This window comes from Quercus robur, chromosome 3 (genome assembly GCF_932294415.1).
Source record: "Quercus robur chromosome 3, dhQueRobu3.1, whole genome shotgun sequence".
Classification (NCBI taxonomy): Eukaryota; Viridiplantae; Streptophyta; class Magnoliopsida; order Fagales; family Fagaceae; genus Quercus; species Quercus robur.
This window is the reverse complement of record NC_065536.1, coordinates 46,862,558-46,881,441: the sequence shown is the minus strand read 5'-3', so window position 1 is coordinate 46,881,441 and position 18,884 is coordinate 46,862,558. Positions and strand designations below refer to the sequence as shown.

Below are 18,884 nucleotides of genomic sequence, written 5' to 3'. Positions count from 1 at the left end.
TAATGTACGATAAGATAGAGTGAGCTTATTCAAGTTGTGAGAATAAAATAAGTCAAAGAAAAGTCCAAAATAACATGAGTGAAAAGTGAAAACAATAAAAAATGACTTATTGAGTGAAGTGAGAAGATTTGCTGCAACCTTATATACAACAATTGCTAGCTACATGCAGGATAAGGTGGCAATCAAAGAGAAGTGACAAGTGTTCAATAGTCATATGAAACGCACATAACCTACTTAACTCATTTGTTATCACTTTTCTTTAGCTGCGACCTTACCCAATATACAGCAATTGCTGCATATAAGATTGTAGTAAATCCTCTCCCAATTTGTTAAAAATTCATAAATTACCCCAAAAAATGGGAATTAAGGGCGGTTGTTTTATAATATCCCTCTAATAATAAGATCACTCTACTAAATTAAAGGGTTAGAACAATGTTGCTCTAGTAAGTAGAGAGAAGTATATAGGATCATACATGGTAGATGGTTTTTAATATTCTTGGTATAGGAAATAAGTAAGAGGCATTTCTCCAATGATATTCCTTTCTGAATTTGTTATACAATATATAGCCAATATCTGCAGATAGAGATTCTCTATCTTCCAACTAGACTGCAACTTTGACCTGAATAAAGTGTAAAACACTCACCACTACATTAATGTATACTACATCTAATACAGTACTTTAAGAATAAAAAAGATAAATTCAGTTCATATTGTCGTGGACGTGGCATACATGCATGGGCCACAACATGGCTGTAGTTGACTCACCCAATCATCAATATATAGTTTAAGCTGAAAACACAACTTATCAAAATGATGATAATCATCATCAGATACTTATTATGTATTACCATTTTTTTTAAGGATCTGTTAACTCAAGTAATATATATAAAATATGGTATAACAAAACCAATAAGTTAGGTTGTCCCCGCACTCAAACAACTACAAGGATTATATCATATTCATATATGGTAGTTCCAGATAAGTTAAATGGCAGGCCACAAATCCTATATGTGAGTGCCAAGTGGACAGGAAGGACGACGTGTCCCAATCCTTAGTTATTCTATGGACACACGCTTTCACACAACTTGCACATTTATCGACGTGTGATTAGATGCCATCAATTACACATGAAAACTACTATTGACACTTGTAAAAATTAATTCAATTAGGGCTTGAGACATGCACTGCTAGTTGCTAGTTGTGACAAAATATGTGACTTGAGACCGATTGAAACTTGAATGTCAGTTTGATTTTGTATTATTGAGCTTATTATGCCATAACATTAAGGAGAAATTAAATTTACATAAGATAATGAAAATAATAGCCGACCAGAGTTTCTTGTGACAGTGGTTCAGAATCACCTAAGGCTGTTGGAGTTCTTCACGTCACCTTTTATATATAAAATTTCATTTTCATGACAGAAACAAGTTGAGAGAGAAAGAGAGAGAGAGAGAGAATTGGGTTGTGGATTGCTGACTTGGGCTACTATTGTCAATCACGTGGGCAGCCCGTCATGGTAGACCACATACTCACAGCTCAAACTTTAGTAGGCTCACCTGATTAGGTCAATCACAGAAAGAAACCCCACCTGGGTTACAAATACTTATATGAAATGAAAAGACAATGTGTGGGGCATCATATGCAATGGGCAATTTTGACATTTTCATAACACCTTTGCCTTATAGACAGGGAATGAATTATCAATTATGTTGACTGGTTCCGAAACCAACCACTTTTAAACGCAGTTTGTTTGTACAAATTTTAGTTTTAAAAAGGTTGCTTAGTATCTCTGCAACAAGGACATCTCCATTTTTTTAACCACATTCCCAGTGATATGCTCGGATCAAATATACATACATGAATATACTTGATGATAATATAAATGTGGCGGGCCCTGTTTGCAATTGGAGGCTTTTAAGACTCCCCCATCTCTTCAACAACCATCGGACGTGCTTGTCAATCTTAGTCAACCAATTTACACAGTAAAAGGTATCCAAAGCCTAATAAGAACCTCACAAATTATGATTATGGACTCAAGTATCAAGAACTTGTACGAAACTATAACAATAAATTTGTGGGTTTCCCTGCAGCAGGGCAAAATTGCCCAAACTCATCAGTCATTTCATAAAAACTTACTTAAACCAACTTGTCGGAAAGATATAAATGGTCTGAACAGTAAAAATCAATTTTAAATTGTAAATTATTATTAGTTGATAAAAATATAATGTTAATAATTAACTTAGAATTAATAACAATAACAACTTACTATTTAGGTTAGTTGTAAATATCATTTACTCATAAATGAATGGATTAACGATGTTTGGGCTGCTGTCTCAGAAGAGGTGTCCCAACTCCCAAGCACTGAAGGGTCAGAATGCTGAGCTCATTGACAGATGGGTGCATGGTACAGCAATAAACTGCATAATTGAAAGGCCTTGTTTCTTTCTATATGCGGTGTTTACAACAACAGTTACTTTCTGATGGAGTAGCTACATATGCAGTAAAAGGCTCCCTAAATACACAACCATGTGGAGTTGTCGAAAGTCTTCAGTATTCAATATTCAAGCTGCTGAAATCACATCTCATGTGAAATGACAAAAAGTTTACATTGGAAGAACCCATGAACAAGTTTTCTAGAATAAACATGTGGTAGGGGGTTGCGTGTAAAAGTGCAAACTTGCTTAAGAATAGCCAGAAAATTTTCAAGAAACCCTATGAGCTATAGTGACACAGTTGAAAATTAAAACCATTTTTTTCAGCTTTTTATGAATGTCAAGATCAGTCTTCAACGTATAGAAGGGGACTAGGTGGGAATTTTCAACCTTTCTTTCGGTGGTTTCCGTGTCCACACATCTATGATCTATCTAACCGCATTTTTCATCAACACCGAAATGGACCACATCAACGAACCTCAAGATTCAGTTTTGTCCTACCTATTTATGATTGGGATTCCCCATGAAAAAAGCATAAGATTTCCAACTTAGGAGGGCATTCTACTTGACAAGAAAATGCCACCAAATATATATCTATGAAGCAACTAAACTTTGTATGAGGCACGAAAACTCTGATTCAAAACAATCATACAGAAGCAAAGTTACTTCTGCAATTGACATCAACGGAAATGCTTACTCCACCAGAAAATTTGCAGCTGTTGCACTTAAAAAATAAAACTTTCAGTTATATATGGTCTTACAAAACAACCTAAAACTAGGTCCCAGAGACAAATATGTGATCCAGTTGTAGTTTTAAGATAAGAATAGGAATTAATCTCAGTTATGTGCTCATGATTTCATTGACACAAAGATAATAGGGTATGCAGCTAGACAACCATAAAACTGGCAGGCCTCAAACCATGATGCACATCATTAGCAGGCGAGGTTCAGATATTCTTATTCAGTAACTTAAGTTCATCAAAAGTTGCCAAGCCCAGCATCATATAAGACTATAGTTGCATTTTATCCTACAACCAAAAAGCTTCCTAACAATTCCTTCATCAAGATACACATAACAGTAATAAACCTATAGAAAGATCAAACTGGTGGTCAGTTATAATAAACCTATGTTAAGAAAAGCAACTATTCTCAGTTATGTGCTCATGATGTCATCGACAAAAAGATATAGAGTATGCAGCTAAACAACCATAAAACTGGTAAGCTCAAACTGCGATGCACATCATTAGCAAGTGTCCTTCAAAGATATTCTTATTGACTAACTGAAGTTCATCAAGTTTCCAAGCCCAGGATCATATAAGACTCTAGTTGCATTTTATTTTAACAACTAAAAAGCTTCCAAACAATTCCTTCCTCAAGATACACATAACACTAGCAAACCTATATCATAAAAATGGTGGTCAGTTATAATAAACCTAACTTAAGAAAGGCCACTATTCTCAGTTATGTGCTCAAACTGTGATGCACATCATTAGCAAGCGAGCTTCAGATATTCTTATTGACTTTGCAAAACCCAAGATCATATAAGACTTTGCATTTTAACCAACTAAAAAGCTTCCAAACAATTTCTTCTTCAAGATACACACAATACTAATGAACCTATATAAAGAAGATCAAAATGGTGGTCAGTTGTAATACCCACATGAAGTCTAAATGGTAAACTTCAAATGAATCAAAAATGGCACTACGAAGCCATGAATCACCAAAGTACTCCTCTCAGGCTTGCCTATTGTTCTTACTCATTTCATTCCCTGATTTAGCTGCTGCTGTCTTTATCACCAGCTACATCAGTACTACCCCCAGAATTTTTTGAAGGATGTGGCTCAGAACAAGCCCTTAGGACAGCCTCATTCTGCAAAAGTGGGGGAAGCATATCCATGATTTCAGTCATTGACAATTTGAAAATAATCTCAAAATCCACAAAACAAGATGCTTAATCGCAAAACACAATCAGGAGTGCAAAGGCAATATGCACATTGAGGCTCTGTAAATACAGTGGCACATGGAACAAAGCATTTATGTAAACCTATCTTTCTTTTTCTTTTCTGCTTTTAAGGAAATATTCATAGGAGCCACCCAGCATCACGTGCATATAAATGGAAGAAAAATCAACTTAAACAAGCAACTGGTAGAGCTATGAAAGTAAGTATGAAAGAATAAAGGTGCATTTTCGATTGAATTGGCTGCCTTGATCCAGGAGAAACTCAATTTGCAACTGAAATACACATCGACACCAAAATAAATTTTTATTGGATTAGTATTTTGAAAATTCCACCATTGGATTACATGTTCTTTATATTCCAATGGAGACATCCAATAAATAGGGGTTGAGGAGCTTTCTTTTTTCTTCTTTTCAAATATTTTCTTATGCCATACTTCGTTGAGGAGTTTCATTTTCTTAAAAATGTTCATCTCAGTTTGGACTTCCTTGGGCTGATGGTGTCAACTTCTTGTCAATATGGTTTGATAGGAATTTGAGAAATGCAAAAGATGAAAATATGAAAAGTGACAGGAAATAACTGTTTGGTTGGAAAGGACAGAGATGAAGGAAAGAATATAGTGTGCTCAATATCTTGCTACCCTTTTTTGTCATTGACTCCATACAATGGAAGGAGTGCAAAAAGTCTAGTGCCACAACTTGCCCACTATTCAAACAGTAGAGCTTTCGATCAAGATGTTCTCTCCTCCCCCATTCCAGTGGCGAGTTGTGAGTGATGAAGTTGTGGACCCACCACTTTTTCTTCACCACTCACAACTTGCCACGTAGGCAAGTTGTGCCACTTTTTGTGGCACTAGACTTTTTGAGGGGGGTGGGGGGGGGGGGGGGGGGGGGAGGAAATCTGTGATTGGTAAATACTCTTTGACTTATAAGTTATAACCCCAAGTCATACACATACATACTGCAGGACCAATACACACTCGGGCAGCGAATTTGAAAGAGAGGGAAGATGCAGCAATTTCAGATTTTTTTTATGGGTAAGAATTTTATGGAAAACCAAGAATACAGACAAGTACACGGGATGTGTACTTAATGGCAAAAGGTCAACTAAAAGAGCAACAATCTATAAAATCAGGTAAAGAAGAGAAAGAATGGCCACTTAGCGCAGTCATCCAATCATACAAAGTACGTAACAATTTATTTTTAAAATAAAATCTCCTAAAGCTCTAACATAGTATGTTCGACTCCTTCAAACATCCCCCTATTCTGTTCTTTCCAGATAATTCACATTATGTACAAAGGAGTTGCAGCCCAAATATCACCATTCTGATGTTTAGCAAAGCTCCCCTTCCAACAAGCCAATGTACCCTTCTAGGCATGACCCAGTACAACCCAAATATGCTTAACACTATGGCCACAACACAGTGTAGAAGCAAACGATCCACTGATTCCCATTCTTTTTACACATGCAACACTATTCCACGACAATAATATTTCTTCAATGTAATTGTCTAATGTCAAAATTTTCCTCAAGGCCAGTTTCAAGGTAAAAAAAAGCTACTTTAACAGGAACTTTGACCCTCCAAATACCTTTCCAAGGGAACGACTGCACACTTCCAGCAATAAGCTCTAAACAATAAGATTTTACCTCAAATAAACTGCTCTTTGTTGGTCGCCCACGAATATTCTCTAGCTTCTCTATTGACCTTCGTAGAGAAGATACGATAGAGGAAATCTGTTAAGTGGTAAGTTCCCGGTCCTAGATATCCCTATTAAAAGTGAAATTCCAATAAAGATGACCAGCTTTCCAACACAGATAATCTGCTACAATAGTGTTACAAATATGAAATAATTATTGTAATCCCTTTAGTTAGATAGTTAGCTAGTTGGTTGAGATTAGGATGAGTTAGTTAGGATTTGAGCACATGTAGCTCATTTAACACATGGCTTAATTCATAGAGCACACGTTGAATTAAGTAGTCAATTATCTTGAGCCATGTAGGCCAATGACATTAGAGCTAGTTTCCCATAAATACATGATTGTAATTTAACATTAGATATCAATTAAAGAATAAACCAATTTCTTAGTGCATTAGTGCATCTCTCTTAATCTCTCTCTTTCTCTATAGAGGATGACTACCTCGAATTAAGTCAATTTTCCTACAATTCCCATCAATCCCCCTATAATTCTCATCCAATCCCATTAGGAACCACCAGATTCCTAACATTTGGTATCAAAGCCGTCAATCTTGAGACGGATGAATATGACCGGCAAGAAATCTTGAAAGACTTACGACAAATGGTGAATGAAGTTTCAGAGAAGGTAAAGGCCTTGACAGAATCTCACAAGGTTGTTTTAAAGAAAGTCAAGGCCTTGGCTGGATCTAACAAGGCCATGAATGAAGAGCTCTCAAGATTGCAAGAGGTTCTTGAGAATATGACGGAAGAAGAGCTACAATCTCTTGACTCGACTGACCAAGAATCCACAATACATTAACCTGTTGCTATTGGTGTGGAGCAAGAACACACTGTTGGTGTGAATACAAGTGACCCAATGGTGTTTGATGTTGGCCAAACTCATGCTTCAACAAATGGGGCTACTCATGTAATCAAGAATAAAGGCATGGACTTAATAGTCATTCATGTTGGTGGCAATTCCATTGAATTTAGACTTTGCTATGGGGGGCACATCTTGCTCATTAGTGGCTATCACAAAGCCAAGGAACTAGATGCTTCTTTTCTTGGTGGTAGTTGTGGGATAAATGATGGATTCCGTAGCCGAGATGATCACAATTTTTATAAGAAATTGAGTTCTATATTGCTGAGGGTTAAGTTCAATACGACTTCTTTGTGTTATGCTCCTATGTCATGGGCTGTGATTAATTGCTTTGGAGCTGTTCATGTATTCAACGGTCAAGATGCTTTGGCATATTGGGTTAGTGGCTGGTTTCCCCTAATGAAGGTGTCATTTCACAACAACACCTTGTGGGCAAGGTGTTTTCAAGAGGAGGAAAATGTTAGGAATGTGAAATAATTGTTGTAATCCCTTTAGTTAGGTAGTTAGCTAGTTGGTTGGGATTAGAATGAGTTAGTTAGGATTTGAGCACATGTAGCTCATTTAACACATGGCTTAATTCATAGAGCACATGTTGAATTAAGTAGCCAATTATCTTGAGCCATGTGGGCCAATGACATTAGAGCTAGTTTCCCATAAATACATGATTGTAATTCAACATTAGATATCAATTGAAGAATAAACCAATTTGCATTGGGAGTTGGGTGATGTGAATGAATTCCTTCATACCTTGGGTTCTAATTTACCTTAATCTGAGCACGGAAACCGTATGAGATGGAAGTTGTCAAAGAAGGGGGATTTTGACATCTGCTCTTTCTATAATAAGCTTTGAAGTCCCTTGCCTATTACCTTTCCTTGGAAAGGTATTTGGAAGGTTAAGGCTCCTCCGCGCGTCTCTTTCTTTGTTTGGATTGCAACTTGGGAGAAGATTCTTACAGGGGACATTCTGCGAGGTAGAGGCTTTGATTTTGTTGACTGGTGCATTATGTGTCATTGTAATGGGGAGACGGTGAATCATTTGCTACTCCATTATGAAAAAGCTTATCAGTTGTGGAGCTTGGTTTTTAGATCTTTTGGAATCTCTTGGGTCTTGCCAAGATTGGTTGCAAATACGATTTTTGGTTGGTGGAATTGGTTTGGAAAGCACTCTTCTAGCATCTGGAATTTAGCTCCGTTGTGCTTAATGTGGTGTATTTGGAGGGAGCAAAATTGGCGAACTTTCGAGGACAGGGACAAATCCGATGACCAGTTGCTTGCTTCTTTTAGTGGTTCTCTTTTTGATTGGTCTAGGGCTTGGGGACTCACCTCTAGTGATTCTCTCCCTGTGTTCCTTAGTTCTCTCCTTTGTAATTAGTTCTTTGTTGGTTTTTGTTTGTTTTGTTGTTTTTTTCTATCTGTTTGTTTCTTTCTCTGTACTCTTTGTTCTGCCTTATGTTTTTTCATGAGGTAGCTTCTTGAATATACATCTTTCTTACTTATCAAAAAAAAAAAAAACCAATTTGCATTAGTGCATCTCTCTCTCTCTTAATCTCTCTCTTTCTCTATGGAGGGTGACTACCTCAAATTAAGTCAATTTCCCTACAATTCCTATCAATCCCCCTATAATTCCCATCCAATCCCATTAGGAACCACCAGATTCCTAACAAGTAGCCTCCTTATTTTGAGCAATTTTATATAAAACTGGGAAGGTCTCTTTCAAATCTCCATCCCCACAGCACCCATCATGCGAAAGCAAATATTGAGACCATGACCAGCTTCAATGGAAATGAATTTAGAAAGTTTACCCCAACCCCTTTTGATATGCTTCCATAAATAAAAATCATAGGGGCTTTTGATTGCCATTGAGCACTATCCACCCCACTAGTTCCGTACTTCTTGTCCACCACTTGCCTCCAAAAAGCATCTTTCTCTGTGACAAACCTTCACAAATCCTCTTCCAATTAACAAGGTTGTATTTAAAATCATCTCTTAAACCACCCCATAAGAAATCTCTTTGCAACTTCTCAATCCATTTAGCAACAAAAGTTGGGACATGATAGAGCAAAAGAAAAAATCTAGGCAGACTAGAAAGTGTGCTCTTTATTAAAGTGAGCCTACTGCCCCTTGACAAATACACCTTCCACCCAGGTGATTTTCCTTCATATTCTCAAATATTGGGTTCCAAAACTCACTAGATTTGAATCAAGAACCCAGAGGCAAGGCAACCCCAAATATTTCAATGGTACCTTGGACATTTTGCATCCAAGTATTTGAGCCAAAGCTTCCACCTTTGGTACTGCACCAACTGGCACCAATTCAGATTTTCCTAAATTTATTTTTAACTTGTAAACTTCCTCAAAACATAATAGCACACATTTTAAATTGCACAGTTGCTCAGGGACTCAGGGTTGTTATCACACGTCAGTAAACAAAAGATGAAATACAATAAGCTGAAGAGAAGAGCTACTACCCCACTTGGAAATCAGATATATACTGCCTATCCACTGCTCTATCCAGCAGCTTTCTTAGTGCTTCCATCACTAAATAATAATGGCAACAAAGGATCCCTTGATGTAAACCCTTGGAGCTATTAAAGAACCTGCTAGAACTACCATTTACCATAATTGGAATCTCACTTTAGATATACAAACCGTATCCAGCTTTTCCATTTATCCCCCAAACCCACATCAGACCGACAATCAAATAAAAAACTTCCAGTTTACATGGTCATAGGTTTTCTCCCAATCTAGTTTGCATAAGACTTGGCAAACCTAAAATATCAAATCTACTATCAAGACCATATCCAATTGGCGGATTAAATAAGGCTTTCTCCTCAATGTTGGATTTAGTGAAAACTGAAATAAGGTGGAAACTTGGAAAAATTACACCATATCCAATTTGAACCCATATATATATATAAATGTGTGCGCGCACACAGACGCATACGGCTTTTTGCTACTAATCCGTTGATTAAGTTTATAAATAACCTAAGTTCTCTACAACAACTCCACATCACTGAAATTCTTGGCACAAGCACCCACCTCATTACCACTTTCAAGCACAGACACATCTAGATCTAGAATGTATTTATCAACTTAGAGATATGTTTATTTTTTCGTGGGTTGGTCAGAAGTCAGTTCAAATGATAGAAGGAACAAAAATTAAGGATGAACACACAGAAAACAAACCAAAATTTCTGTAACAGTACAAAATATACAATAACTAGTTTATGAAGTAGTTACATTGTCCAATAAAATCAACAACCGATAATCTTAAATTATTCAACTAAAAATGAATTATTTCTTATGATTAATAGCGATCCCCTATTTAATGTTATGCTTTCGAAAACTAATCCACCATTTTGTATTTGACAATCTCACATTGACGTACATACAGTCGAAATCAAAGTAAATGCTCTATAATTTCAAATTCAGAATCACAATCCATACCCATTTGTGAAAGTTATAAACTGTGATATAATAAATAAACCCTAATAAAATGGGAGAGAGAGAAAGGGGGGGACCTGCCAAACGCGGAGGAGGCGCTTCTTGGCGTTGGCTTTACGAGTGGTGGTGAGCTTGATTCGCTTCCAGACAAGACCTCCCGAGTCGTGCTTCTTCACTATCTCCATCACTCTCGTCCCCCAGAACGCTCCAGGACCCATCTCTCTCTCTCTCTCTCTCTGTCTCTCTGTCTCTCTCAACTGGGTTTTTGGCTGTGTTCATTACACTGCACAAATCTGGAGCTTTTAGTTTACTAGCACAAGGTGAAACGACACCGTTTGCATACAAAACCTTCATTTTTTTTTTTTTTTTTTTGTAAAGAATTGGAGTACATTTTAATCCATATAGTTTAGCTGGGAAACCTAAAAAATTATACCTAATTTTTTTTTTTTTAAAGTAACAAATTAAGCCTTATTATAGTTTCAAAAGTAACAAATGAAATTTTGAGTTTTCAATAACAAATTAAACTCTCAATCCATATATTAAGGGTTTATTTAGATACTGTTTATTTGCTAAAAATTGAAAACTGTTTGCTGAAAAAACTGTAGTAAAATAATTTTAAAATGTGTGAATAATGCTGTGGAACCTAAATTTTTACCTAGAAATCTGCGTTTTACTGAGTTTGGTAATCCGTGAACAGTACTCATAGGATCTACTAAAAAAACGCAAAACGTATGGATTGAGCAAAACGCGCAATCCAAACCCACACTAAATTTCAAATACAATGTAATACCACTTAATTGCGTACGGATTAATTTGTTACTTTTTTTTTTTAATGAGAATTTGTTACCTTTTCAAACTTTATGGTTTAATTTCCTTAATTTTAAAACAATAGGGTTTAAAATGTAATTTTTCTTCTTCTTTTTTTCAATCTTTTTGAGGATTTTCAGAGTGTAATGTAGAGGTGTGTTCAGTGCAATACGGCTAGTGTTAAGGAAAATTTTCAACCCAAACCGAGACTCAGTTTTTCTATTTTGGCAACCAAAAGGTCCAAAACTGACCAATACACCCACAAAACCACATCATACTAATGTGAAAGTCATGGTTCAATGCGGTCAACAAACACTTTAGATTTAAGCAAATCCAAGAAAGTGATTAGAAACAAAAGTTATTAAAAAAATAAATTATAAAAAATAAAAAAAATCCAAAGTGAATAAATGGAAAAACTCAAAATACCCTTATGATTGAAGGGGAAAAAAAAGGGAAATCATTGAGACAAACATTTTCTCTAAGAAAATGATAATGATAAGAATGAAAAGGCAAACCTATGAAGCTTAGTCACGTTCGGTAGACTGTAATAAACACTGTAATGTAATGACTATTCCTGTGGCATAACTATTCGATTGTTTGGTTATGTTTTTATTACAATGAATAGTTATTCCTTATGAATAGCTATTCTTCAAAATGAGGAATAATAATTCATTATCAAAAGTACTGAATATTTATTCTTTCACCTTATGTAATAACCTTTTTTTTAAATTTCCTAAAAAGCCATTAGTTACCACATCTTCAAAAGGAAAGAAAATAAATTTTCCTTGTTTTTAATTATTAGCTCCATTTTGAACGCCCTAAAATAAGTGTTGTGGGGCCAGAGAACTTGGCGACCCCGGCCCACTTTGTGCTGGGCCCAAGGCCCACGCCGAGGAGAGAAACGTCCGAAGACATACGATGAAAATCCAAATGGACTAGAGATGTTGCCGAGGACGATTTTGTCCTCGGCATTCCAGACTCCAGTAGGAAAGAACGGCACGCCATCAAAGGCAGCCTCCCAGAGCATTCCCCGAAGAAAGGACGAGTATAGTAGGACGCACACGGGGATATGGTGTAGGAGCAATTCAAGGAAAAGCTATCACCTCCGTATTTAATGCACCCAACTAACGTCCTAGCCGCATTAATGATAAAAGGACCCCTGAACAGTGTAGCATTGGTTGCCGTAACTCACAGAGGGTTTGGGAAGGTGGCTGATGGGATGAACACTTGAGTAATGGCCTGCACAATCAACAGATGGAGGGTCAAGATCGACTGGAAAGAAATATATAATGGGAGAAACCCCCCAAGAATGGGGGATCGAAAAAAAGGGGCTAAAAGAGAGAAAAATGAGAAAACTGCAACAGTCTGCATGGAAAGCGAAGGTAACCTAGTATTGAAAGTGGAAGAAGCAAAATACCAAGCTCCTCGGATGAAACACCCGGGGACAACATTTCACACTCGAACCCATTTCCTTATTGGTCCGTACGCACCTAACCATGTCCAGTGATTGTGGTTCAGACTAACACCTAGTTCTTAAGCCCATTCTCTAAAAATTCATTGTATTGGGCTAGTGGGGCCTGAGACCTTTCCTCCAACAGAAGGAGCGCTCAAACCCATACCCTACAATTGGTGTCGTCTGTGAGAAGAACTTGTGTGTTAGTAAGGACAATGATCCGGCATGGTAGGATCAGGCCCTCATCAAGCAGGCCCCCATCAGCTCGAACCAGCAAATCCCAGCAACAGGGTAACTTCCCCAACCCCAAGCACGACCGAAACGAAGAGAATGGAAATTTTTCGAGAGGGAAGCATAAATACCACCCAAACCAGCAGGAGCCACTCTCGCGCAGGCAGCCACGTGTTTCAGAGACGAAATAACAACTGGGCCCCGTAACAGGAGGAAGTTAGGAGCCATATGTCTCAGAAACAGAACAATAGGCAGTCCATGCGGCAAGAGATAGACGATTTGAAAAGAAAGCTGCACCATGCACAGCAAAGGCAATCTCGTTCTAGACTTGACACGCCCTCCGACGATGAAAGTGATGACGACTATAGACGAAGATCGAGGACTCCCCCAAGTGAGACCTTCTCCCACAAAGAAGAACACTACCGGAGGCGTAGGCGCAGAAGCCCATCTTCCAGGGGCTTGGGAAATGACGCCATGAGCAAGGCACTAGATCAGCTCTCCAAGTCGCCTTTCACGCATCACATAGAAGGGGCCGTACTTCCTCGACAGTTCCAGCAGCCAACCTTCGCCATTTACAACGGTAGAACAGACCCGGTGGAGCATGTGAGCCAGTTCAACCAAAGGATGGCTGTCCATTCTAGGAACGAGGCGCTGATGTGCAAGGTTTTCCCATCCAGCTTGGGACCAGTGGCGATGAGATGGTTTAATGATCTGAAGACGAACTCCATCAACTCGTATAGGCAGCTGACCCAAGCTTTTGGCTCCCGCTTCGTTACGAACCGCAGAGCCCCTCAGCCTTTGAGTGCTTTGTTGTCGTTATCCATACATGATGGAGAAACCTTAAAGGCCTACTCAGACAGATATTCGGAGACGTATAATGAAATAGAAGACAACTTTGACGACGTCGCCATTATCACTTTCAAAAATAGTCTCCCAGCCGATCATGGCTTGCGGAAGTCTCTGACTAGCAAGCCCGCCACCAGTATGCGTCAACTGATAGATCGGATCGACAAGTACAAGCGAGTGGAGGAAGACCAGTTATAGGGAAAAGGAAAAGAGAAGGTTATCCCTCAGGAGATGAGGGACTTCAAGTCGGACCGGTATAGTAGCAACCGCCCGAGTAGGGACTTTATAGGGCGACCTGGAATAGCCAATGCACAATCTGTCAACGCCGTATTCCGAGAACCAGTACATCGGGTTTTGGAGAAAATCAAGAACGAGCCGTACTTTAGGTGGCCGAATAAGATGGCGAGAGAACCCTCGAAGCGCGATCAGAACCTTTATTGCCAATACCACCAAGACCATGGCCACACTACGAAGAACTGCAAGAACCTCTGGAACCACTTGGACCAGCTAGTCCGGGAAGGAAGGCTGAAGCACCTTCTACATCATTCCAGTAGTCATCAAGGCCCTCAAAAGGCCAGGAGGGATGCTGCCCTGAGGCCACCCACAAGAACGATCAACGTCATCATGGTCGCGCCAGGGAGAACAGGCACGCGCCCTGCACAAGTGTTATCAGTGGCTCAACTGTCTGCAGAGGAGTCCCAACCAGGGCCGAAGAGGACCAGAATGAGCTTTCGTCCCATTTTAAGTTTTTCAGAGGAAAATAAGATCGGGACCATCCAACCCCACGACGACGCGTTGCTAATCACCCTCCGATTCGGGGACTACGATGTGAAAAGAATGATGGTGGATGGCGGTAGCGCGGCTGAGGTTATGTACCCCGACCTATACAAGAGGTTGGGGTTAAAACCAGAAGATTTGACGCCCTACAACTCCCCTCTGATGAGCTTCGATGGAAAGCTTGTCACTCCGATGGGCATGATCAGATTGCCCATCCAAACCGGCCCGAAAATAGTGGAAGTGAACTTCATCGTGGTGAACACCTACTCTCCCTATACAACCATTGTCGGTAGGCTCTGGCTTCATTCCTTAGGAGCTGTTGCATCCTCGTTACACCAGAAGGTGAAATTCCCGTCAGGAGACCAAGTTCTTGAAATCCGTGGTTGCCAACCCACGGCGGGGCAATGCGTGGTAGTGACCGTCTCACATCAGCTCGACACGGAGTCCTCAGCCTCCGCTGAGGAGAATTTATAGCAACTAAAGACCTCGGTTTTGCCCCCTGACACAACTACCGGGGAGGCGAAATGCGAAGACCTGGAAAAGGTGATTATTAACGACGACCCTGAGAAGTTCTTCCGAGTAGGGGCCCAGCTGCCCCTTCAGGAAAAGGAGAAGCTGATTGAGTTCCTTAAAAGGAATATTGACGTATTTGCATGGGATGCCTGCGACACCCCCGGGATCGACCCAACCTTCATCTGCCATTACCTCAATGTCAACCCGGCCATCATTCCCAAGAAGCAACCACCCCGTCGCCCGTCAAAAGAGCATGTCGATACGATTAGAGACGAAGTGGCGAAGCTTAAGCGTGTAGGGGCTATCAAAGAAGTCTTTTACCCCGAATGGCTGGCCAACACGGTGGTGGTCAAAAAGAAAAGTGGGAAATGGTGGGTTTGCGTGGACTTCACAGACCTAAATAAGGCGTGCCCTAAGGACCCGTTCCCAATGCCTCGGATAGACCAACAAGTGAATACGACAGCAGGCCATCCTCGGATGAGTTTCTTAGACGCCTTTCAAGGCTATCACCAAATACCACTAGCACTGGGGGATCAGGAGAAAACGGCCTTCGTGACACCAATCGGAAATTACCAATACAAGGTAATGCCATTTGGCCTAAAGAATGCGGGATCCACTTATCAAAGGATGATAACAAGAATGTTCGAACCACAGCTGGGCAAGAACATTGAAATCTACGTCGATGACATGGTGGTGAAGAGTAGAGTGGTGTCCGAGCATTTAAGGGACCTCGGCGACACCTTTGGCGTCTTAAGGAAACATAAGCTGCGCCTAAACGCTTCCAAGTGCTCCTTTGGCGTGGGGTCAGGAAAGTTTTTAAGCTACATGGTTACTCATAGGGGAATCGAGGTCAACCCTGACCAGATCAAGACCATCAACGACCTGAAACCGCCACAAAACGCAAAGGAGGTCCAAAAGCTTACCGGGATGATCGCAGCCCTCAATCGATTCATTTCCAGATCGACGAATAGATGCAGACCGTTCTATCTCTTGATTAACAAGTGGAAGGGGTTTAACTGGTCTGAGGACTGTGTGGTGGCCTTCCAGCAACTCAAGGATTACCTATCCCGGCCACCTATCATGTCTAGTCCCAAGGCCGATGAAGTTCTGTATGCATACATTGTTGTAGCCCCCCACGCCGTAAGCTTAGTGCTAATACGGGACGACAATGGCGTCCAAAAGCCGGTTTATTACGTGAGTAAGTCGCTACATGAAGCTGAGGTCAGATACCTACAGCTGGAGAAAGCCATACTGGCTGTGGTCCACGCCACGCGAAAGCTTCCCCATTATTTCCAAGCCCACATAGTGGTTGTTCTAACCCAACTACCCTTGAAGTCTGTGCTGCGAACCGCTTAATACATTAAAAGGATTGCCATATGGAGCACAATTCTGAGAGCTTTTGACATCAAATACATGCCTTGGACCTCTATCAAGGGCCAAGTCTTGGCTGACTTAGTAGCCGAATTTGCTGAACCCCCAGTAGAAATAGTGGCAGAGGAGCAGAACATGGATGGAAAACCGGTTGGAGTGATCTCTACATCAGGACCCCCATGCTGGAAGGTGTACGTTGATGGCGCAGCAAATCAAAGAGGATCTGGAGTGGGGCTAGTCCTAATATCTCCTGAGGAAGCCATCATAGAGAAGTCCCTGAGACATGGGTTCTTAGCCACGAACAACGAAGCCGAGTATGAGACCCTGCTACAAGGATTTGCCATGGTACAGAAAATGGGAGGAAAGACAGTGGAGATGTTCTCGGACTCGAGGCTGGTAGTAGACCAGGTAAAGGGAGAATTTGAGGCCAGAGATGCAAGGATGCAAGAGTACTTAAGCTGGGTCAAATGCTTACAGCCGGGCTTCAACTTTTTCAACTTGTCGCATGTCCCCAGAAGTGGAAACACTCATGCAGATTCACTGGCCACACTTGCCACCTCCTCGGTAGGGGATCTGCCATGAATTATTCTCGTCGAGTACCTGGACAGAGCGAATGTAATCAAAGGCATGGTCCATGTTCATAAGGTCAGAATGGGCCCTAGCTGGATAAACCCTATTGTGAAGTTCCTCAAAGATGACATCTTGCTTGAGGAAAAGTCGGAGGCAGAGAAAATACGAAGAAAAGCTCCTCGGTTCTGGTTGTCTGAGGACCAGAAATTGTACAAACGCTCATATTCCGAACCATACTTACTGTGCGTCCACCCTGAGACATCAGAACTGCTGCTTGAAGAGCTGCACAAAGGCATCTGCGGGAGTCACACAGGAGGAAGATCTTTGTCACACCGAGCCATTACCCAGGGATACTGGTGGTCGGGGATGCAGAAGGAAGCTCTGGAGTATGTTAAAAAGTGCGACCAGTGCCAAAGGTTCGCCCCGAATATTCATCAACCTGGCAGGGCCCTTAACCCTTTGTCCAGTCCGTGGCCTTTCGCCCAGTGGGGCCTGGATATTGTAGGACCCTTCCCAAAGGCAACAGGAAATAAGAGATACCTACTGGTCGGCACAAATTACTTCACCAAGTGGGTCGAAGCCGAGCCTCTAGCCAACATCAGAGACGTGGATGCTAAGAAATTCATCTGGAGAAACATTGTCACATGATTCAGAGTCCCTTGCACCCTCATCTCAGACAATGGACTCCAGTTTGACAGCAAGGCCTTCAGAAGATACTGCTGCGAGTTAGGGATCACTAACAGGTACTCAACTCCAGCCTATCCTCAGGGAAACGGGCAAGCCGAGGCTGTTAACAAGGTCATAGCCAACGGACTTAAGAAGAGACTGGATGATGCTAAAGGAAGATGGGTGGAGGAGCTGCCACACGTCCTATGGACCTATCGGACTACACCACGGCGGTCGACAGGGGAGACGCCTTTTACCATGACCTATGGGGCCGAGGCCGTTATCCCTCTAGAGGCAAACTTCCCAACGCTAAGGACGAGTTCATTCACCTCGGATGGTAACGATGAACTACTAGAGAGGAGCCTAGACCTGATCGACGAACGAAGAGAAAAGGCAATCGTCCAATTGGCCTATTACCATCAGAAGCTCAAATAGGGATATGATGCCAACGTAAAGCTTAGACTGCTAGCACCAGGGGACTTAGTGCTGAGGAAAATTGTGGGTGCTGCCAAAAATCCATCATGGGGAAAGCTTGGACCCAACTGGGAAGGGCCATACCGAATTACTTCGATCGCGGGGATAGAAGCGTACTACCTAGAAGACTTAGATGAAAAAGCTGCACCCCGTCCATGGAATGTAAATAACCTGAGAAGGTATTACTATTAATAAAAGCGTTTGTCTAGTTCAGATTTTAAGTCCATCTTGATTACATGTCTCGCATTCTGGCAATAATATAAGTGCTAGACAGAACCAAGGTCTTGCATGGTCCTCGGACTCAAACCTATAGGGAAACTAGTCACTCCAAGAAAATCTAAGTGCTAGACAGAACCAAGGTTTTGCATGGTCCTTGGACTCAAGCCTGTGGGGAAACTAGTCACTCCAAGAAAATCTAAGTGCTAAATAGAACCAAGGTCTTGCATGGTCCTCGGACTCAAGCCTATGGGGAAACTAGTCACTCCAAGAAAATCTAAGTGCTAGACAGAACCAAGGTCTTGCATGGTCCTCAGACTCAAGCCTATGGGGAAACTAATCACTCCAAGAAAATCTAAGTGCTAGACAGAACCAAGGTCTTGCATGGTCCTCAGACTCAAGCCTATGGGGAAACTAGTCATTCCAAGAAAATCTAAGTGCTAGACAGAACCAAGGTCTTGCATGGTCCTCAAACTCAAGCCTATGGGGAAACTAGTCACTTTAAGGTCTCGCATGGTCCTCGGACTCGCTACTTCAAAATTCGCAAAAGTTGTGGATATGACCTAATAA

General features: G+C 40.9%; 1 protein-coding gene across 1 annotated transcript; it reads right to left on the bottom strand.

Annotated features, from left to right (window-relative positions):
• Window positions 1-3,922: 3,922 nt before the first annotated feature.
• On the bottom strand, window positions 3,923-10,669 carry LOC126718100 (uncharacterized). Its single transcript, XM_050420178.1, has 2 exons — window positions 10,468-10,669; window positions 3,923-4,303 (listed from the first exon to the last, which is right to left on the bottom strand). The coding sequence occupies exons 1-2, from the start codon at window positions 10,606-10,608 to the stop codon at window positions 4,208-4,210; spliced, it is 237 nt and encodes a 78-aa protein (XP_050276135.1). The 5' UTR covers window positions 10,609-10,669; the 3' UTR covers window positions 3,923-4,207.
• Between the last annotated feature and the right edge of the window lie 8,215 nt (window positions 10,670-18,884).